The sequence below is a fragment of the Dermacentor silvarum genome, chromosome 11 (assembly GCF_013339745.2).
Source record: "Dermacentor silvarum isolate Dsil-2018 chromosome 11, BIME_Dsil_1.4, whole genome shotgun sequence".
NCBI classification, from domain to species: Eukaryota; Metazoa; Arthropoda; class Arachnida; order Ixodida; family Ixodidae; genus Dermacentor; species Dermacentor silvarum.
The window spans coordinates 14,820,028-14,842,382 of NC_051164.1; the positions used below are offsets into that span (position 1 = coordinate 14,820,028).

Below are 22,355 nucleotides of genomic sequence, written 5' to 3' on the forward strand. Positions count from 1 at the left end.
GTGCACTGCACCATGGCAGCACTTTGCCTTGGTTGAATTGAATAGACTTTTTTTAAAACTTTGTTTGGCTGCTGAAAAACAGTTCGTAGTAGTCAATACCATATGGTTCGCTAGACATATGATCTATTGCGAAGAACCACTTGATTTGTGTACCACTTGAAGTTATGAATAGTTTATAGATCGTCTTACTTTTCTGTTTACTTGCAGTGTAATTGTTAGGTGGAATTATATAAGGCTGTAGTGCTTAAAATCTTGGTTGAGGACAAAACACTTCTTGCGCAAACGCATTGCACTTCTCAGAGCACAAGCGAAGACAGCAGAACTCTAGCTGCAGTGACAACCTCAAAACGATGTGCTGCACCCACAAAAAGGCAGTGCAGTTGCCAAGAGAGACATTGTACACCCATTATATGCAACCAATAACACTCGAAAGCGGGTTTTGCGCTTTTGATACAACTTTTTTTTTTTTTTTTCGTACAGATTTGTCTTTGTGTCACTATATAGTTTCAGGATGAAACATGAAGCTCCTGGGCAAATTTTTTGAGTGATCCTGATATCGCGGCTCACCCAAAGATCATATTTTAGCTTGAAACAACAAGCTTTTATTTTCCAACTAGCCCAGCATTCACATTAGCAGAGCAAAATAATTAAGCTATGAACGGACTCCAGTTCGCTCAGCTCTCTTTCAGAGATGAAGGGCAGGTGCACTGCGTTTTCGTGGGTGGAGCTTGTATTTAGCACAGATGGCGTGCAAAACTGATGCACATTAGAGTTACTGTATGAGCATATACAGTACTCTAATGCACATGTCTGATTTTTCTGTTTTAGTACCGGTAGACTTGAGGAAGATGCTTTCGGTACTTTGGGGTTTTTCTGAAAACCGCGTGCACCATCACTGATGGAGTTTTCTGAACCCTTCCTCTCTGCTTCCCGTGTTTTCCAATAACGTCCGATCATAGAGTTTCATATTACTATAAGGTTATTTATTTAGAAACTCTATGCGTCCGATGGTCGGCGTACGCAATGAACGTCTTGGAGGCCACGCACCTCGAAATATGGCTGCCATAGCACAGCCTTCGAGTACAGTGGCTCTTCGAGATTAAATACTTTTGTTGTTCTGAGGGAGGCATCGCTTGGAGTGACAGTTGAACAACACCTTGACAAATGGCATCTGCGAGTGTTCTGAAGGAAAAAATAATAATTTGAAATTTAGGCTATGACAGAGCGGTAGAAAAATAATGCACTTAGTCTCGTATTTGCGACAGCACCGTAACTCTAACATCATCATCAAGGTAAAAAAAACACACAGAAAAAAACGACAGCAACTTTTTAGCACAACAAAATGTGCCATAAATAATTTGTTGAATTGTGAAAACAGGAAAGTTGTAGAAAATTGTGAAAATAAATACCAAAGCAGCTTATTGGCTCAAGGCGCCATGTCATTTCAAAGAGGGCGCTCATGAACATACCAGTTTCATTCATCTATTTGTAAAGTAATTTCCTCTTGCACTTTCGCCTGCTGTCTCTTTTCCGGTCTTTCCGGCAAGCGCAGGTCGCCGCGGGTAAGGATTGTTTCCTCGCTGTTCTTAATCCTTTGAATCTTTCGTTAGCTTTGCTTGATTTGAAGTTGCGTTGTGGCAGAATTATGTGTGTATAGATTAGTATTCTTTCTGACGTAACATTTATTCTGTGGAATAATGAAATTATCGTCAGATTGCAGCTGTTTCCAGTGTCTCTGTAATCATGGCCTCCACGAGTGCTAACAGTTATTTATTGTCGGCGGCGTGTTTCGGCACGTATTGGTTCTAACATTCGTGATTTATTTACTGGTGTGTATGACTATTGGTCATATTGCGAGCTTAGAGTTGCCTGTTGGCTCCCTTTGGCCAGTGGGTGCTAAGAAGCTCGTAGAAAGACGGCACCATTATGCGTCGGTGGCATCTCACAAAATGATTCACCGATCACACTGACTGCCTATAAAACTGCATACGTAGTTTATATTGGATATGTTGTCCAGTCCGTATGGTTGTCCCAGTTGGTTTTCTCTGAACAGGTTGCTGCTTAATATCGTGCTTAGTGTTCGCGTGACAGCGTGTGTGGCGATTCCGGATGTTGTTTTTCCAAGTCCTTTTGCATGCTTGTGTTTCAGTTTAAACAATGGCTATCAAGCCATTGAAGACCGTTCCCCGCATCAAAAAGCGGGTGAAGAAGTTCATCCGCCACCAGAGTGACCGATATGTGAAGCTGAAGGTGAGTTTCTCCTCTCGCCAATCAGTGAATTGGGATACCGATTCGCGTGGCATGTTCGACTCGAGTGGTGAGAATACGATCGTGCAAGACAGCTTTTGAGAGGAGGCTTTTAACTCGTTTAAATTTCGATTTTGTATCCGAATGCAAGCGCTGATGTGCCCTTATTAAACCCCTGTACCGTTTTGAATGAAATTTGTTGCATTTAACTGAGAGTACGGAATTCTACCGTCTGCATGAAGTAGGATTTCGGTTTAGGGCCGTGGTAGTTATTACAATTAGAAAATTTGTAACAAAAAATTACGCACGAAGTTTACGAACGAACGCCCCCGCATCATAAACGGATATTTCAGTCCTGTTAACTGTTGGAACACGCGAAGCAGATAAATGTTATGTTTTACTTACGAAGTATTGGTGTATTTCAAAGCAGTGTATAATACGGCATCATAATATAACATCAGTTTTGTCCAGTTTGGGTGTTGCAAGGTGTGCAGATTTCTTAAATAACAGTTAAATATCAATATTTCTTTAAAATGCAACAAACTTCATAAAATTCGGTGCAATAATGACAGAAAACTGATTTCTCCGTTCTCGTGTCTTTCTACAGAGCTTACTAGGTAAAGTTACCTTGTATTTAGTGAACTACAAAAGTGCTTGACAAAGTCGAGCTAAGAGTCACCTGTTGGCGTTTTTTGGCCAGCGGGTGCTAATATGCTCGAAAAGAGACGGCCAAATATGCGCTGGTGTGTGTCACTTGAAAGATCCACCGGTCACAATACGGCCAACATGTCTTTTCTGTAAGTGGTAGGTTTGTTCTGTGCAGTGGTTACTGTAACAAAATGCTTTTGTGGAACATTTTCGGTGAACCATCGACATGTTCTGGTTAGCTAGAGGCACCGCAGGACGCAATTTTTGTCATGTGTAGTAGCTATTGGATAATGAAGCCACTGAAAGCATAGGAAAAGTTTAGATAATGGAGGATCAAATTTTCAAGCTTCATATTCTCAATAAAGGGAGAAAAGGCAACTTGCTGTTTACGGAAGCTGAACCCGCAACCTCCGCGTGATGCCTGCATTACTCTACCCACTGAGCTCTCACAATCCTGGTCAAGTAAAAAAAAAATTCGAAATGTTTTTCTTTACTTTGTGCAGATGTAGTAAAGTTAAAATAATTTCATGAGTGTTGTTCCAGCAAGGTACAGACCCCACACTGTCATTATGCACCAACTGGCCCAGCAAAATACTACTATACACTACATACAATAAATACACTACTAAAATATATTTTTTTATTGAACACAGGCATTATGAAAAATATTTCCTTGAAATATTGAGTCTACTTCCAAATATATCTTCATATAAAGGGAACAACGGCAAAAAAAAAAGCGAAAAAGTTAATGGATTTGCTTATCAGTCCATGTAGTTTGGTTTTCAAACTGAGATAAATCATGCCATACTGAACTGTAGGGCTCGTGCATTAGTGACACCTGGAAGGTTTCAAAGGTTTAATGGTATGTCAGCATAAGACAAGCACTTGCACACGGTGTAGCCAACCCTTTTAATTCTAGGAAAAAAAAATTATCTCCAAGTACTGATATTTTAAAATGTTTGATGGAATTGGCACAATAAATTCCGGAAATACATTCAGAACATATTTAAACAGCAAGCCCAAAAAATTCTTAAGGAAGTTGGCTTCACTGCATTGCTTAAAGTTCATTTTCAGTGGCTATAAAGTAAAAAAAAATGCATTCCCAAGCAAGACTTTTGTGCTCTGTGAGAGTTGTGATGCTGTGTGGAGTCACATTTGGTCATGTAGGGAGGCCTCGCTTAGTGTAGTACACTTCAAAACACGGCATTACACAGAGCAGCACTCCAGTCTTGTATCTGAAACATTGAAGACTAACACAGACCCGCGTTTAGGAATTGTGTAGCTTTTGTAAGCATGTGTAAGTTAACCTGTTCCAGCTGACAGATACTTCCTTCTAAATGACACTGCAGTGCATCTTGGTTACTTTGGCTATGTTGAGTTATCCTGTGGAAGTTTTGTACATGTGTCAAACGGAGCCAAGAGTTTTGTGAGACGGCTAGAGATATGCAGAAAGAAGCCTTTACAACCACATATTTTTCTTGTTGTTGGCCCGTGTGGGAATTTGTAGCTGCACTGTCTTTTCGGCATGCATCATTGTCTTGTTCTGTGTGCAGCCCAACTGGAGGAAGCCGAAAGGTATTGACAACCGGGTGAGGCGGCGCTTCAAGGGCCAGTACTTGATGCCCAACATCGGTTATGGAAGCAACAAGAAGACCAAGCACATCCTGCCCAACGGCTTCCGCAAAGTTCTCGTTCACAACATGAGGGTAAGTTTTGGAAATCTTCCGGAGACCAACTGCAACAATATTTCAAATCGTGTACGAACCTCATTAGTAATTACTGATAGCGTAGTGAGTGAGCTTGCTAACGCTTGCATTCATAACACAAAAGCTAAAAATGCCACTGTTATCGCTTTACAGTAATGGCATACCTCTGAATGTTTAGAAACAGTGTGTCTTGGCATGACAGATTAGATAGTGGCTGCAAGGGGCCGTAAATCTCTTTAGGCCATGTTGTGGAATTCGTGCCATATCTACTGTCCGCTTAGATGTCATTTAAATCCTGTGAACAAAGGGGAAAAAATGCCCTGCAGCTTTGGCTAGATTGCTATGACAGTACCATAAATGCTCTTGTATCTCAGACACTCATAATACAGTCGACGACCTATAATTCTGACTTCATGTGGAATGTAAATACATCCGAACTATCGAATGTCCGAAAAAACTAATGTGCCCAAGGAAAGATAATTTTATTTGCATTTTAATGCCCCTGTGCAAGGAAGAAGTGGTTGATTCATTGCTATTCAAGTCTATTAGTCGTTATTCATTAGTCATTCAAGTCTATTGATCCTTTTCGTGGTGATCCCGTGGGCGCTGTCATGTTTGACCACATGGTGATGCGTCCATTGCTTGCCTCAACTACCTCCGTGTTTGCAATGGATGTGTATGACGCCGGTGCGGCTTAGCAAACCTCTGTTTCGGGAGATATTGTAGACGGTGACTGGGTGGACGACACGAAGCTTTGGCCACAGCTTTATAGAACATGCAAAAGCGGTTTCGGAGCTGATTAAGCTGTCATAATGGCGCGGGAAGCATATATATGGTGCTTGTTCTATAAGCGGGGCTAAATACGTATTCCAAGCTATCCAAACTTACCGCTCATGAATTAAAACAGGATTAGTGTGTTTTGCTCTTTGTTTCTTTATTTGGCAAATATTTCTGACTCTGTAAGGTTCCGCGGTGTGGTCACTATCTGATAATTTTCTGCCTAATCGCTCGTGGGTGTGTCCAGTTTCGTTAGATTTGTTCTTGTTGCGCACAAGGCTTGAAATGTAGCTGTTCTGTACATTGTAATACCTTGTAGCAGACGTATTATCTCTAGTAACTCGCTCACTCTTGTGGACCGTCGCGAGACATTCAACTTCGACCATTCGTGCGCTATCGGAGTAGTACAGTCATTAATTGTGCGTATATAGTGCGCATATATTCAAGTGTGCGCCTTCTTGACACGTTGGCGAAAGAATGGGCGTAAAGTCTCCGTGTCAGTTGGGGTAGCTGTGTGTAGATACTGTGCGCGAAACCTACTATGACAGGGAGCGGCGCTACTCCCCTTTATCATTGTTTGGTACTCATTTTTGCCGACGTATGCTGGGGGGCTGCTGAAGCCTTTCCTCGATACAACGCGGGCGGATGAGCAAATTTCTGTATCCTCAAAGAAAGCCGTACGTCTCGAAAGTGCCGGAAACACGTACGGACTGTTGCAGCAGCGGTCCGCGAACTTGGCCACACCTATTCATTACATTCCTTACTATGCCAGTCACTATTTTTGCAGCCAACTACTGCACAAGTCTTCAATACACATGATTCAATCCAGCATGATTGGAGCACAGTGCATTAGCGAACACTCAGTTGCATTTCCGATAGCTGATGCAAAGAATCAGGGTAGAAGAGGCAATGGTTTCGTATTCGTGCGCGGTCGCAGAGGCAACATACGACGCGCCACCGAAAGCGCCATCTAATTTCTGTGGAACAAACTGCTCCGCGAAAAGGGTCAATATTTGTGCCGGTTTTCTGTTGTCGCTGTATGCTGATGCAAGGACAGCAAAGGCTCGAGTCAGATCCGCCTGGCACATCATCATTCGAGTTAGTCGCTGTTTGACGGTGGGAGAACTTGCCCAATTATTGCTCAGCACACAACACCGCCAACATCGATGTCTGCAAAGTCTTCATATGTAACGGCGGCAGGAGTCTGCACATCACAGCCTAGCAGGTCATCAATGATGTGCGCATTTGAGCTCGTTGTAGTAGGCGGCCGTTGAGTTGCGGAATCGGGGTCATTTGGACTGCGACTCAAGACTCATTCGAAGTCTGACTGCAAGGGGACCATTGGTGCCATTTGACGCGGCCTTTCGATAACTTCACGAGAAAGACCTTGAAGCCAGCAGAGTGCTGTCTGGAATGCCAATTGAACAAGCAGAATGGCGAGAGCGGGCCATGTGCTGGGATGCCAGAATAGGATGTGATGTTGATGCAACCTCACAATTGAGGTAAAGCCTCCAAGGATCAGCATTTGTAATTTAATCTGAGGCGTGCTGCGACTGAGACAAAGCCTCAGGGATTACCGTTTTACATGTAATCTCTGAGGCCATACTTCATGTCTCATTGAGGTTGCCAGAGGAGAACACGGCGGTAGAATCCGCATATGATACTACAGTCACTGAGGAGGATAAAACTTTATGCTGACTTATGCATTTGGAACCTCCCGGGTACCCCCCCCCCCCCCCCCTCACTCAAACGTTCCATGTTTGGATAATTGAATGTAGAGCAGGCGGCTGTCCGAAATATTGGTTGGCGGTGCTGCGAAGCTGTCTGGTTTATCAGTGTCCGACTTATCGGTCGGCGACTGTAGTCTGAAACGGTCACTGAAAGCATAAATTTCCATTGCACTTCACTATTTAGTCATCGTTGTCCATGCAGTTTCCTCCGAGAGTCCTTTGTAGGAGATATCCTCCCATAGAAATTTGTCTTCCGTGCCATCATCTGCGTGTGAAATCTAACATTTCTTTGAAAACGTGGACAACCTCCTGGAATGCAGGCCCAAGCGTCGGCGATCCACGAGCAGAGCATCGCTAGAGAGGCCCGTTTCAGTTTGGCAGGAGTCTCTTCAGGCTCTCCCGAGCCTGAAGCAGTGCTTGATACAGCAGTGCTTGATTTGGTCTTTTTATGGTTTATTTATGCCCACATGGTTGCAACTGGGATGTCATCCCTCCCAGGTTGACAAGTTTGGTGACAGCGAGAATCGTCCAGGACAAGTAGTTATGGGAGCCCCAGCAGTGCTCTGGGCTGCCAAAGCCACACAGACCCTATCCAATCAAGCACCAGTGCTTTATCTGTTCACCCTTTTTCTTGACAGAGGACAACGGCATATTTTAATTGACCCCTTTCGGCAGTCTTCCATTTGAACGCCATGTAGAGTGGTAGCTTGCAACCGTCTACTGTGCAGGACATTACGGTGACCTGCATCTTCTTGTTTCCACTTGACCTCACCAAAACATGCCTGGAGCCGTTCTGCTGTGCCGTTAGTGCCAAGGGCATGTCCAGATATACTGGCCTTTAAACAGCATAGCCAATCTGGCCCAGCTAAAAGCTGACCGACTTTTGCAGCGAAATTGCGTGGTGTTGAACGTCACAAGCAGCTCTCAGTATCTTTCTGGCAGCTTCTGCAATATCGCCTTGTACCAACATAGAGAAAGTGAGCGTCGTGCCTACTCGCCTTGAAGTCCGTCCACGGAAGGCGTTTTTCTTTAGCAATCTCTCTTGCCTTTGCTTGCAGCAGCTCGATGTTGCTAGTGACGTGTGCAGTTTGTTCTAGCACGATGTGTGTCAGGCCCAGTTCAACTTCACAAAACACTCCATTCTCCGGCCCCCATAAACTTCTCAGGCCGCTGGACACAAAGAGGGCACCCTTTTGCTTCCTCCAACCACAAATGCTGTGCTTGTTCACACATCTGCTGCTCTTCAGCACAGTTGCTGATAGTTTTGGCAGCTACGATCACTTTTCTTTTAAGGGGGGAGGTAGGGATCAGAGCTAACTTTTTGTTCTTTCACCTAGAGCAACAAAATTTGGCAGCCACACCCAAGAGTGTCTTAAAGAAATATGCAGTTTCATTACGATACCTTGACTAGTTTTCCAAGTTACAAAATGTTACATGTGTTCTGCTTGTGGAAAACCTGGCACAGTAACGAAACATGCCAGGGAGCTGCCTTTAGTTTTAATCTTTGCTGAAAAGAGCACTACAGGGTACAACCGTTCCAAAAATTTTTTAACCTCTATTTTTCTTTCCACAACATAATGTTCATCTTCACTAATTGTACCAGAACTTATCATTCACAAATTAGCATGTATAAAAAAACTAAGCCCTGAACAAAATATTGAAGACTGTCATACCCTCAAGCACACTTCAGGGAATACATCTTCTTGCACCTTTGCCTCTTCGTTTGGTGGGCTTAGAAAATTTCATAGCCTGGCTAGTCCATCACACTGAACTTCCGTTCTGTTGCGGACACCGCGCGAAGGTAGTCGCCAACGCTGCATGCTCGCTCTTCTGGCGTCACCGCTGATGCGAAATGTGGCTTGAGGCATGTCCGAGTGGTGCGACGTTCGGGTGACTATTTATCCGGTGAATCTTCGGTTATCACACCAGCTCGTCAACGGTTGGGGCTCACTCAGAGGCGGCGTATTCGTGTCGCACGATGCATCAGAAACTGAGCACACCGTCTTTGCCGGCGATGGTGACCTTCAACCCGCGTCGATACGATCTCTGCTGATTCGCGCGGCCGCACCCCAAGGCAAATTTCGCAAATCACGCTATCTTTGACTCAAGCAGCGAAACAATCGCCCTGTGCCATCGATACCAATAATGCAGTCGACCGAAGAAGCACCGAGCCTCCGTTGGCACTTCTTCGGTCGACTGCATGATTGGTATCGATGGTACATGGCGATTGTCTGTTTCGCCGCTTGAGTCAGATAGCACGACACGTTCAGTCGGGTGCTCCTCCGCTTCTCCCGCTAATCGCCGTAGGAGGCTTGCGCTTCCTTATTACAAAGGTGTGCTTTGTCCAAACTTTCTTCTCCAACAAGCGACGATCCATAACTAACCTGGGCGCTCTCAGAAATCCGAATTGTGTGTGTCAAGTGAAGACGCTGGCGTGGTTTGCGAACCAGACAACCGTGGTTGCCATCTTGCCTGCTGCCACAGCAGCAACCAATGGAGAGATGCCTTTCAGCATGGCAGCCAATCGGAGGGCCTGTGTTACTACCTTCAGTAGACCCGCGCTTCTTTTGTGTTTGTACGTTTGTTACAAGATGGTGACGACCGACGAATTGAAAAGTGGAACGGCGAAACTTTGAGCTTTCGAACGATACCAAGATGGCGGCACACGGTGGCGGGAAATACGAGATATGGCTCCATAAACTGATTTTGCGCGATTTACAGCTGTTTTCTTGCCATGCGCACTGACAAAGAAATTTTTTTTCGGCCACTTTTAGTGCGTTTTCAGCCAAACCATTTTGATACAGCGTAGATTAGGCGTTGCTCATACCGGAATGCGTGGTTTCCAACAACAGATTTTGCTCGCGATCTGATGCCCGCGTCCCCCCTTAAAAGTAGCCGAATACTGCTTCTGTGGTCCTGGTGTAATGGGAAATGTAGCAGTCATTAAGTCACCGTGGCTACAATAGCACAATAACCTAATAATACCACTGAGCAACATCGAAACAGTGAACTTGGGCTGAAAATTATTGGGATCCACATACAGTACTGGACGAAAATTTCTTGTAAGATCTGGGGAAAAACTTCTACCGTAAAATTCTGTGCAAGAGCCCCCCCCCCTTCCCGCTTTGCACCAACACTCCTGCCACATCCAGTCCACGAAAAATAATGGCCAATTCGGCAAAATCGCATCGGGGTGCCCCAATGAGCCATTTCATCGAATCATGGTCGCACCCGGGCGGCGCTCCAGTGGGCACACGTGCGCATCGGGGCGACTGCGGCTGGTGGTCACGGGCCGACGGCGACATCTGCTGCCTCTCACACAGCACAGAGGATTTCCCTGCGGCACAGCGACCTGACCACTCGGCGATAGAGGAGTGGTCGGGCTACGCTCTGGTCGCCGGCAGTTTCACTGCTGCTAATCACTCGCCATCGATATCGTCGCTAGGCCTTTTCCAGTTCACTTTGAATCTGTAGCGTCGGTGCTTCAGAACGAACCGCCGACGCTCCCATGCAGTACTGTTACCGTCGTTGCCGCTTTACCCTCTCCTCGCAATATATTCACACGATGAAGAAAACATGCTGATATTTGCGGCGCCACCAGCTGCGATGCGAGCATGGCCGCGGTTCGCTGTCCGCCGCCGGTAGCCATGTACTCGACTTGTATCGGAACTCTCATTAGTGCTAAACGTTTCACCGTGGACATGGTTTTTAATAAAGTGAACATTACGCGTCACTTTACTCTAGCGGACATAATTTTGCCTTGAATAGAAGCTGCATAACCAATGTTTGTGTCGCCGGTCGCGGCGACGCGTCGGTGCAGCGTCGATGCGCTCTTTCTGTAGTTCTTTCGGTGGTTTTGAGAGTGATAAACATCACTAATAAATCTTTGGCCTAATAAAGTTAAAGTTCAATAAAATTTGAATGCCGCTCCCACTGCACTTCTTTTTTTTTTTTTTTTTTGGCGGGAAAATTTGGTCGTTGCCATCTTGAATTTTGGTGCTGTTCCGGGATAGCGCTCCCCCTAACATTGCCGGTAATTTCGACTTGCTTGAGGGGGGGGGGGGGGGGGGGCGCTTGCTCGGAACTTTACGGTATATGCGGGTTTTTATGGTATTACTATTGCAGCATTTTAACTTATGTGCAACCAATTTAGCCAAAGTGAAATGTGAAAAGATAAAGCATGATAAACACAGAGCCACAAGAACGTCAACATCCAAGAGCATGATCAGGCAAATCTGAGCCCATCGATCTCACGGTCGGCAATTGATTGCAGCACCAGTTTCCTCTAGTAAATTTATGAGGAAACTCGGTGGCATTGGCGCCATGTTTTTTGAAGACGCTGTTTCATGTAAGCCGAGCCAAGAGTCACCAGTGTGTCGCCTCTCCTGTGCCACTGGTGCTAATGGTTGCTCGAGACATTATCTCCACCGGGCAAGAATCATTGGTGCCGCAAGTGGCCCAATTTGACAACGCCTTACGTGGGACATTTGCTCCACTAAATAGTAATAGTGGTGGTACTTGTGCCACCATCTTGTGGCAGCACAAGAAGCCATATACCAGACGAGTGGGTACTTGCTTCGAGACTAAGTACAATTCTGACAATACCAGCTACAGCAAAGTCGCTCTGATCTAAGAATAAGAACACTGTGTTGCTTGTCAATCTCGCTCGACCAAGTTTGCTGCTGTGTGTAAAGGTAAATTATGGTTAAGAGTGTATGTGTGCTCAGTGAAAGCCAAAATGTTAAATGAGGTAAGCCTACAATGTATTTTAGCAATTTTGATGTTCAGATTGGTTGTGTTTGTGAGCACTGATAGTCAGTCGGGCTAAACTCTGAAACTCCCAGCACTTGTTAACAAAAGTTGCAATTATATATAAAACTTCCCAGTTTGGCTTCTGTGGCTGCCACAAAGGATGCAAAATACTGTGGCAGTCGTTAGTTTCAAGGGGTGTCCTGTATATGGGTGCTGGTACCCAGCACCACTGAATTTTTTGTGTTGAGCATGGAAACAAAATGCAATAGCAGTTTGTTGCAAGGCCCTCAACAGTAGACAAATAACACTCGCAGCAATGTGAAATTCTGGTGGTGGCAGAAAGTCCAAACTTCCTGTACATTTCTTTGCGATGTCACAGGTTTGCACATAGCAACATGTTGGCTGAAAATGGATTGTGAACCACTTTTTCTTTTGTTTGTTCTCTAGGAACTGGAGATGCTGATGATGATGAACAGGCGGTACTGTGCTGAGATTGCGCATGGCGTGTCCTCCAAGAAGCGCAAGACACTCGTTGAACGTGCTCAGCAGCTTTCCATCAGGGTGACAAATGCCAACGCAAGGCTCCGCTCCGAAGAGAACGAATAAACATTCACCCATTTCATTCCAATGTGCTTCTCCGTTTTTCGAGGGGCAATGACTGCTTATTTGCTGATGAGCAATGACTGCTTATTTGCTGATGAGCATACTGTTAATGTTGGCTGTTTGCATTCCTACCACATTCACTATAATAGAGGTGATATGTATTTTATTGTTAGCATTGTAATTCAAATGCACACAGACACTTTCAGAAACCCAGCAGAATTGTTAAAGGGCACAGTTCTATTGCTTCAAACTGCAGTGGTGGGGATACTGCGCCGACTGAAATTTGTTGGACCGTACTGCTCTAAAAGATTATTTTTTTTTTACCTTATTTACGACATTGCTGTGCCATAACAGTTTCGTTGGTGCGAAAGTTGGGAGAGATATACCGCGCAATATAATGGAAAGCGTTTCACTGCTGTATTTATTGATCACATTCGTTCATTGTTTTACAATCGGTGAGACAATTTCTACATTTAGGCCCCAACCATGATGCTGCAAAAAGTTGGGTGGCCGTGCTGCTTGATCAACGCCATACTGCATAGATTGGTGTAAGGGCTGCACTTTTTTTTTTCCCCCACAATTTTGTCCCACAACCTTTTTTGGTCAAAATTGTGCACACCTTGGATGTACCATTGCATCGGAGGTGATTGCGCAGCTCTTGCCATCTAGTAGCGGAGTGCAAAAATTAGCCGGTGCGTGGCATCGGGGCACCAAATGCGATTGCATCTTTGTTGGAAATTGAAAAAAAGTTTTGGGCTACCAAGTTGGGAGGTGCGGCCCTTACACGAGTCTATATGGTAGTTTTAGGAGTGCAGATACGTGATCTGTAGACTAAGATAATCAGTGTCCACTGTACTTCTATTGCTTGCAAGTTGCCAAGTTAATAGTTTCTTCATATTACATTTTCTTTCTGGAGAACTTGAGGTAGTTGAGTTTTAGCATTAGGCTTTAAAGCACACATGATTTGGTACTGGACCTCTGTTCATTCTCTGTCAAGAAGCAAGTGGCCTTGCCCTGTGAGCACATATTAGTGGCACAATAATGTGCTCGTACCGCTGATTATCGATTGTGACGGCAACTGATTGGGCCTAGTTATGTTTATTTGTTAAGGTGGACTGCATTTCATGCTAGAAGAGCAGAAGGCTGTACTTGGCAAATTCCAAGAACTTTTACCAGGCCGCAATGGCCCAAATACGAGGAAGTATACTTTGAAATCTGTGGTGTCATGGCCAGCGCAGGCATTTTGGTGCAAAATTTCATGAGTGGAACTGTGACCTTGATTTTTTCTTGTAATGATCCCACTACTGTGAAATGAGAAGTTTTGAAAGAATATTTTATGGCTGAACTGCTCTAAAGCCGGCAGCATGTAGTTTTCATTGGATACGCTTTCCACTTCTGATGACGTGTGCTGCAGTGAATCACTGTTCCTAGTTCTTATGAGGAATTCATTGTGTAAACTAAATTGAACTAAATTTTTAGTTTCTGTGTGCACTTTTGTGGGGACGTTACACCTGCTCCAAAACACTTAAGGGCATTCCCACCACTGTAACTAAACATTTGCATTGATAGTTGCATTACAAAAACTTTACATAAACACTGTAACAAAATAACCATTAGAGTGAGAGACGTTCAGCTTGCTTCAATACTGAAATTTTTGAGCAAGCACAATGCAAGTTATGCAGTTTCAAGAACATTTGTGAAGACATGACTTCATCAGTGAGGTTGTGGTCCCTGTGAACTCCCAGTGACTAACTTCACGTTAAGGCATCGGAAAGTGATGGCTTGGAATAGTACTTGCTGTTGCGATGATGTAGTGCAACACAAATTGAGTTTGCCATTCGAGCTTCTGAATTAGTCTCACTCGCCTAGATACAAGCGAAAGTTTGATATGTCAACAGGTGCACAGCTGTGGCTGTGTATTGGCATTACGCAAGCAAACCTTTTGAAAGAGATTAGCTGTTTGCTTCTCTTTTTAATAAATTTATTTACAGTAGCTAAACGGCCCCAGTGAAGGGGTTTTACCTGAGGAGTTGGCTGTTGCAGTAGTTATATGTGCAGTTGCTCAATTGTCGCTGATACTGGAGTGGCAAAGGGTACAAAGTCCTGAGAAAAACTCGAAGGTGGGAGCAGATGGTGTCTTTTCAGCTTTTTGGTAGGGGTGGTCAAAGTTTCAAATACGAATCTGAATAATTCACAGTAACAGTTTGTATTTGTCAAGTAAATATTCAGAATTTTTCAATACAGGAACTAACGAAATACTTTGCATCCGACTATTAGCCTTGTTATACGGCTCTCCATCTGCTAAATAAATTACTGCAAGGTATTGGGACTGAAACGGCAGATCTGTTGGAAGAAATGAATAATGCAAGATTTGCTTGTAGGCTATCATTTAGTATTTTTGGCACCTTTGTCTGGTAGCATTTCTGTCTTCTAAGCTACAGTCGATGATGTTTTCTCAGCAATAGGTCTTGTTACATTCGTTTACAGTCCATATGTCTTCCAGCAGTTATGTTTTTTTTTTTTGGCAACCATTTATTAGCGTTATGGAAAGCTCCATCCATTCTTGGAAAGCTTGTTTGCAACCAGGCTATGAAGAGGCAATGTTTGCAGTTATTTTAATGACAAGTCTTTTGTAAATAGTGGTCATTTGTATATTATAGTCAGGTGTCCTTTTTGCAATAGTCTGAACAGGTGTGGTACTTAGTTGTAGGGAAATAAATATTCCTGCCGTAAACATGCATCTGTGTTGAATTATTAAATATTTGGTACCTGGTATTCATATTTGAAATAACTGCCTCTATTTTTTTTTTAGATTGATAAGTCTGAATGGCTTGATGGCACGAATATGTGGTAATACTTGGTGCAATAAAATACTGTCGAGGTTAGCGTCGAGCCTTTATTGTTGTAATTGCTTTAATGTACAATGAAGCCCATTTAAGGTTACTTCTGAGTATGCTCCAGCGTTTTGTTGCTTGCATAATGTTCCGAGCCACTTGCAAGCATTGCTAAACATACTCTGTTGGATTCTGCATTTTCGGTTTTGTTACATCAGTACCATGCTCTAAAATAAAGTGACCAGCTGAATTTTAGATTTACATCTCGTAATTTGTTTGATCTGTGATATGTTTGGCTGTATGTAGTAGACCAACTGCACTGGTTTAGATCCCTTTTTTTTTTTTGCAGGTTAAAGTAATACAACTGACACAAGGGCACAAAAATTGACTTTACATAGTGCCAAATATGCAGTGCCACACAAATGCACTTAAAGGGGCCCGAAATCCTAACTAATCGTACAATGGCCTCACTATTAAAGGATGTCGTGCTAAAAAAAATTTTTTTTTTCAAATACTTCAAGTATAAGTGGAGTCGCTGCAGTGGTGCTCGGCTTTTTCTCCGTTTTCATCTGTGCTAGTGCGTTGCAAGCTGCACAGGGAAGAAGTCAAGGCAGCAAAGTCCTGCCCAAAAGTTGAGCATCTCGACGGTGACTGGGTTCTTAGTGGCTGCCATAGGGTTTTATACAATTTTAGAGGGTTCAAGTGTCTACGCAAGCTGCAAGCAGGCCGATTCAGGCAGCATGAGAATTATGGGTAGAACATGGATTTGCCTAAACTTTGTCGTTATGGCTTTAAATGTCTTCGTCACTCTGCACAGTGATCATTTTTGAGAAAGTGCTGCATTATAATTAAATAAACATTATTGAAATTGGGCGAGGGCAGGATACGAACACAGGACCTCTCGCACAGGAGCCCGATATTGAAACCATTGTGCCACGAGCGCATGGACAAGTGGAGCTAGTGCAGTTGGCAGTGTGCTTGCAGAGTCGTATTATCCGCTGCATTAAAGAAAGTATAAGTTGCTTAGAAGTGCAGGCCAATTTAGGCCCAGATAAAGCGTAATAAACGAAGCCACAAGAACGTCTGAAGCCCCAAGCACGAAGATCAGACATATCCATTCCCATGGTGCCCGAGTTCCCTCTAGTAATTGTAGGGAACTCTATGGCGGCCCCGGTAGACTACACCATGCAGGGCGCCACTGCTATCTCTAAGGCCACGCATGTCAGATGCAGCTTCGTGCAACTGTCAATGTTTAGACTGGCAGTGCAAAGGTAAAATGATTGTGCTGTCTTTTTGAGATTGCAGGCAAATGTGAAGGTAAAATAATGAATGTGATGGTGGATCAAATGGAAATGGAACACCCGGAGTTGTGGACATCGAATTGTATATTTGGATCTTGTGTGAAGTTGAGTACCATGATGAAGAAGTGCTGATGGTGTCCTTTTTGTTGTTTCCACAAGGATCATGTTTGAATAAACATGATTCATACAATTTTCTGAGCACTGCTCCGTTTTCATTTGAGCCACCCTTGTATGTTTTCGTAATTAGCAATTATAGTATGTGATGCTGCTGCATGACGACGTTGCAGAAGTGAGACCAAGCGATTTTTCACTGTTTCTGGCATGAAATTTTAAATTCCCTACTGCCTGCAGTGCAATAATATTTGGCTTACATGTTCACAGGAGCCTCTTCTACAGATCGGTAGCATTTTCTTACTATGTTCAAAAAGTGTTTCAGGGCCCCTTTAATGGCAAGACTTGAGAGTGGGCTCGTTCGTATTCCATAACTAATAAACTTGAAGCACAAAGAAGATGGTGACAATTTAACGGCATTCGAAGTTCAGGTGATTTGAGGGGTAGGGGTGGGTTTGCGCAACTCATCCGGTTGTTGAATACATTCTCTTGTTCCCATCGTTGACAGTTATGGCTTCTCAGAGGTCCAAATTTCTGGAGCAAATATTCTACACAAAGTACACCTTGTAAGGTTTTTAGGGTTAATTCTTGGCACTATACTCCTGATCTTTTTTATTGGGATTGTCAAAATTATTGTATTTACTCCATTTATTGTCATGGCGACTTTAGTGCATGTTGCTGGAAGTACAAATATCACTGGCATTAATAAGTTGAAGTCCTAGACACTTGCGGAACTTTAGTGGCAAAGATTGTGCAATGAGGCTAACGATAAGGAAAAATGCTTCATTGGCATTCACTGTGTGTTGTCAAGCTGACTTGGTTAAAGATGTCTAGCTTACTGCACCAGGAGATGTGTTTAGTTGTATCTTGAAAAAAAAAAATGCTCCTTTCTGTAGAGGGTAAGCTATTTCCGGGCTGTTGATATTAGGCTGCTGGACATTATGGGCGAGATTAGCGCTTAATCCAGCTTTGTCACTCTGTTGTAGTTTATTTGCTCGACTCGAGTTCATTGCATCGCATATCCTACTAAAATTGCAAAAGAGAGCTTGGCCGCTAGTGCATATGGGAGCTACAGGTGTCTGCTACGTTCACATCCAAGTACTTCGTAACTCCGCTCTGTTGCAAGTGACCGATATCCATATCCGAAGAGATTCTATCTCCACAACTTGACGCAGAGGGTGTGCTGTCTCTCCATCTGTGATGTACACGCGCTTATTTCCAGTCAGTGCAACAGTACAAATTGCAGGCCAGCCAGAGCCTCAATGGCCCGAAAGGCTGTGCCTGGCAGCCAGCAGGAAACCACCATACAGTTGTCTACAAAAATTACAAGATGGAACTCTGGCCGCAATGTCTATCCAGGAGCTGCAGCTATGGCAGTTCAACCAGTGTTGGAGTAATGGGTGGACGATTTGCCGAAACTTCATCCTAGCTTCAAATGGCTTTGTGACTGCAAATTGATCGTTTTAATCTGTGTGTTATACAGGCAACAATATATTCCTTTATTTTATTTATGTATGCATGCTGCTAGCCTCAGTTTCAGGCTGTGGCAAGATTGGGAAATCAATTCGACGAATAAGTGCATCTAGTGCGCAATAATAATCTCGGGAAGATATTCACAATTATAAATATGTAGGCATCATAAATACAGAATAATGTGCAGTAGGCTGCTGCCGCTAGGTTAGACGATACACTCGGATAACTTTTTTGAAAATAATTCAATAGATGGGCAGTTTACGATTTCCTCTGGCAAAAGGTTCCAGTCTCGGGTTGTGCACGAAATAAAAAAAACAAACATAAGTGTCTGTGCGGATTCCACTACTGTCGAAGCGCTTGTTTTGTTCATTTCTAGCTAGTCTAGTTTGTGTGAATGATACAAAGTTGTAGTAGTCAATTCTGACTAGGTTATTTTCACTGATTCACCCTGTTTATGCATGTGTACAGAGGCATGCACAAACGGAGACAAACATGCGCATGTGCCTTGCTGTGTTTAGGGATTCGATTTATTGCAAACATATAAAGTGTGATTGATAGTTGGGTCAGTTGGTCTGGCAAATAAGCATATTTGTCGCAGTGCAAAAAAAAAAAAAATGCAGACACAGACGAGAAAGTGCTCGTCCTGTCTTTCTCGTCTGCTTCTTTTTGCACTGCAGCAAATATATAAAGTGTGTAAAGCAACGCCAGAAAATTAGATATCGCCGATCGGTCCCATAGTAACTGAACAATTGCAGCACCACAGGGATTTTTATAGGAAACTGATTTATTGGTTTGAAATATGGTACAGTGCACAGTTAGTAGGTATGCGCAGACACCTGCTTTGGATGGGCCCTGGAATGCGGGCAATCCAACTTGGGGGATTTTAAGAAAGGTTGCATGGACTGAAGCAGTAGCGCACCCAGGATCTCTGCCAGGGGGGGGGGGGGGGGTTGACAGTTTGCCAATACTATCTAAACAGTGCTAATTTCAATTTCTTCACGGGAAAATTAAAAAAAATGTGCTTTTTGCGAGTGTGCATATGATTGCGCATCTTACATGTTAGTTGCAGTACTCAATTGCGCAAGGAAAGAAAAGGGGTTAAAAAAAGGGGGGGGGGTAGGTCGGCTTCAGGGGGGGGGTTGCAACCCCTGAAACTCCCCCCGTCGGTGCGCCACTGGACTGAAGCCAGACATACCTAAGAACTACACCCCTTGGATGACAAACAATGTTTGCAGAGACATTGCCGCACTTCCTGCATGTTGCAGGGTTATAACATTTATTTAATTTCCTTTTATTCCCTGTATGCCTTGTGGCAGATCCTTGAGAAAAAAAAAATAAAAACGAGTATACAGAAACAGTTTTTCAGAATGCAGTGCTGCAATGGCACCTTTTAAAATGACTCATATTGTTACTTGCTATGCCGAGCATGGAAGAATGCACCAGAAAGACGGCGAAGACGACGATCTGAGTAGCGCTCGTATTGTTGTTCTGCCATCTGGCCTGCACCCGTCTCTCTCTGTATATATCTTGTAAATATAATTTTCCTATCCCTTTTCCCATCCCCGTGGCGTTTTGGTGGAGGTGCGGGGTACCCAGACGGTACAACGGGGCTCCGCAGCGGCCGACGCTTGGCTTTATCCACGATGGCGGAAGAGGTGTCTGCGCCCACCGAGGCGGCTGCAATGACAACGGTCGTCCTGGCTCAGCTAAAAGATCCAGGCACATTCTGCGGGACTGACAACATCGACATTTATATCCACGGAGGAGGGAGTCCATCATCCTTTCAAATGTGGCTGGGGCATTACACAGTCCAAAGGGCATTACGTTAAACTGGTAAAGTCCATCGGGCGTTACAAATGCGGTCTTTTCACGGTCTTGATCATCGACGGAGATCTGCCAGTAGCATGACCTCAGGGTCAATAGAAGAGAAGTAGCGTCATCAATCTGCGGCAAAGGGTAGACGTCCTTGCGCGTTACCTTGTTTAAGTGGCGGTAGTCGACGCAGAAGCGCCAGCTGCCATCTTTCTTCTTGACTAGGACGACCGGTGATGCCCATGGACTGCATGAAGGTTCAATGACATCCTTGGTGAGCATCTTGTCGACTTCACGCTGTATCACTCGCTCGGCATGGGACACGCGATAAGGACGTCGTCTGATTGGGCTGGCGTCCCCAGTATTAATCTTATGAGTGACCACAGATGTCTGTCCCAAAGGACGGTCATTAAAGTCAAAGATGTCGTGGTAGGACTTTAATATGTGCCGCATATCGGCTGTCTGTGCAGGAAGGAGGTCAGACGCTATCATCTTGTCAATATCACCATCGACAAGATTGTGTGAGGAAGAGGAAGGGGCAGAGGACAAAGAAGTGTCGATGACGAATGCAGAAACGGCACACTCATCGATAGAAGAAATGTGGGCTAGAGTCATGTCACCTGGGATGAGTTGCGGGCACAGGCTAAAGTTCAATATGGGCAGAGACGTGCGATTATCCGTAACTCTAATGAGGGTGTGAGGAAGAGTGACGTTTTTGGCGAATAAGACGTCAACGATCGGGGTCAAGAGGTAATCGCCATCGGGAATGGGAGAACAAGACCGCAAGTTCACATACATAACGGCTTGAGGAGGTAGACGAACGTAATCCACTGAGCACAAGCGTGGTTGGCATGTAGTAGGAGCGTCATGGTAGCACGGTATAAGGTCTAGCTGAAGCAAGCCGGTTCCACAGTCAATAAGGGCAGAATGGGCAGACAGAAAATCCATACCGAGGATGAGGTCATGAGAGCATTTCTCGAGCACGGCAAGTAGTACGCTTGTGAATCGGTCAGCAACACTTACTCGTGCGGAGCACATCCTTAGCACGGCAAACGTTCCGTCATAGGCAACACGAATGAGCGGTACAGTGGGTGGTTGTTAGGACCTTCTTAGGGCGGCGACGAAGCAGTTCTGCAGTGTGGTCAGAGGATTTGGCAGGCGGGTCGTCGATGCAGCATCACCTCTGGGAGCTGCATTGTCTAGTTTTCCCGAGGGAGTTGTTCAATCAGCGACGTAGGGTGGCGAAATTGGGGCGAGCGAGATGATTGGCGACGCGACAACGGCGAACGGGACTGGTGACCACGTGGGGATAGCGAACGACGATATGGCATGGAGGGAGCGTCGTCAGCGGTGGTTTGGGGATGCTCGTGGTAGGGCTGAAATCGGCCATGATCCATGTTGGGGCGACGGTTGTTTCCATAGGGAGCCTGATACCAATACCACCGGCTGTACATAATATAGTGGGCCACATGTCCAATACGATGGCAGTTAAAGCAAATGGGACGGTCATCAGCAGTCCTCCACTCGGCTGGGTTGCGAGTACAGAACGGTGGCCTTTGACCTTAGGCGTGTAAAAGTGACGGACGGCGGTCGATCGGCTGGGAAGGAGCTGTGGCGCACACAGAGTCCAGGCCAGCATTGGAGAGCTCCTGATGAACGATAGCTTGGACTAGTGGCACCATCTGGGAGCTATGGTCACAGGTACGGCCACACGTAGAAGCAGGAGACACAGCGTCAAGTTCACGTCGGATGATCTTCTTCTTCACGTGTTCCACGGTGAGCGGCGCCGACGACTCAGGTACGTCTTTGCAGGACCACGTTGCTGCCGTGTTCGGAAGTCGAGCGAAATTATGGGCAATGCGTCGACTTTTGGCGGCCTCAAAGCGCTTGAACTCTTGGATGAAGGCATCGATGGTGTCGCAGTCTTAACAGATGAGCAGGTTGAAGGCATCATCTGCTATGCCCTTTAACACGTGGCCTACTTTCTCAGACTCCGTCATGCCGTCGTCGTCTTTGCGGCAAAGGGCAAGCACGTCCTGTATATAAGTCAGGTATGACTCTGTCGCAGTCTGCGCACGAGATGCCAGCTCCTTCTTTGTTGCTGCCTTTCTACCTGCGGACTTGCCGAACAGGGAACGCATCTTTTCCTTGCATGCATCCCAGCTCCCCCCCCAATTTCGTCTTCATTTTTTCAAACCAAACCTTCACGGTTCCTTTGAGATAAAAATATGCTTGCCAACATGATCGTCTCATCCCAGTGATTATTCTTACTTGCACGCTCGTACAAGCAATATTCTGCATTTCTTCTGCTACCTAGCTCGTTGGTTGCACAAAGTTGTGGGTTTGCTGCTTTGCCACTTT

At 44.8% G+C, this 22,355-nt stretch overlaps 1 protein-coding gene across 1 annotated transcript; it reads left to right on the top strand.

Moving 5' to 3' along the window:
- The first annotated feature begins 1,447 nt into the window (after nt 1-1,447).
- LOC119433925 (60S ribosomal protein L32) lies at nt 1,448-12,482 on the top strand. Its single transcript, XM_037701211.2, has 4 exons — nt 1,448-1,562; nt 2,150-2,250; nt 4,449-4,601; nt 12,308-12,482. Exons 2-4 carry the CDS (start codon nt 2,158-2,160, stop codon nt 12,464-12,466), a joined length of 405 nt encoding a protein of 134 aa, XP_037557139.1. The 5' UTR covers nt 1,448-1,562; nt 2,150-2,157; the 3' UTR covers nt 12,467-12,482.
- The last annotated feature ends 9,873 nt before the right edge of the window (nt 12,483-22,355 follow it).

Excerpts from the sequence above, each read along its gene's own strand:
- LOC119433925 (XM_037701211.2), top strand. The coding sequence starts at position 2,158 with ATGGCTATCAAGCCATTGAAGACCGTTCCCCGCATCAAAAAGCGGGTG. Across the intron at positions 2,251-4,448 it reads ACCGATATGTGAAGCTGAAG|CCCAACTGGAGGAAGCCGAA; the intron begins GTGAGTTTCTCC and ends TTCTGTGTGCAG. Across the intron at positions 4,602-12,307 it reads TTCTCGTTCACAACATGAGG|GAACTGGAGATGCTGATGAT; the intron begins GTAAGTTTTGGA and ends TTTGTTCTCTAG.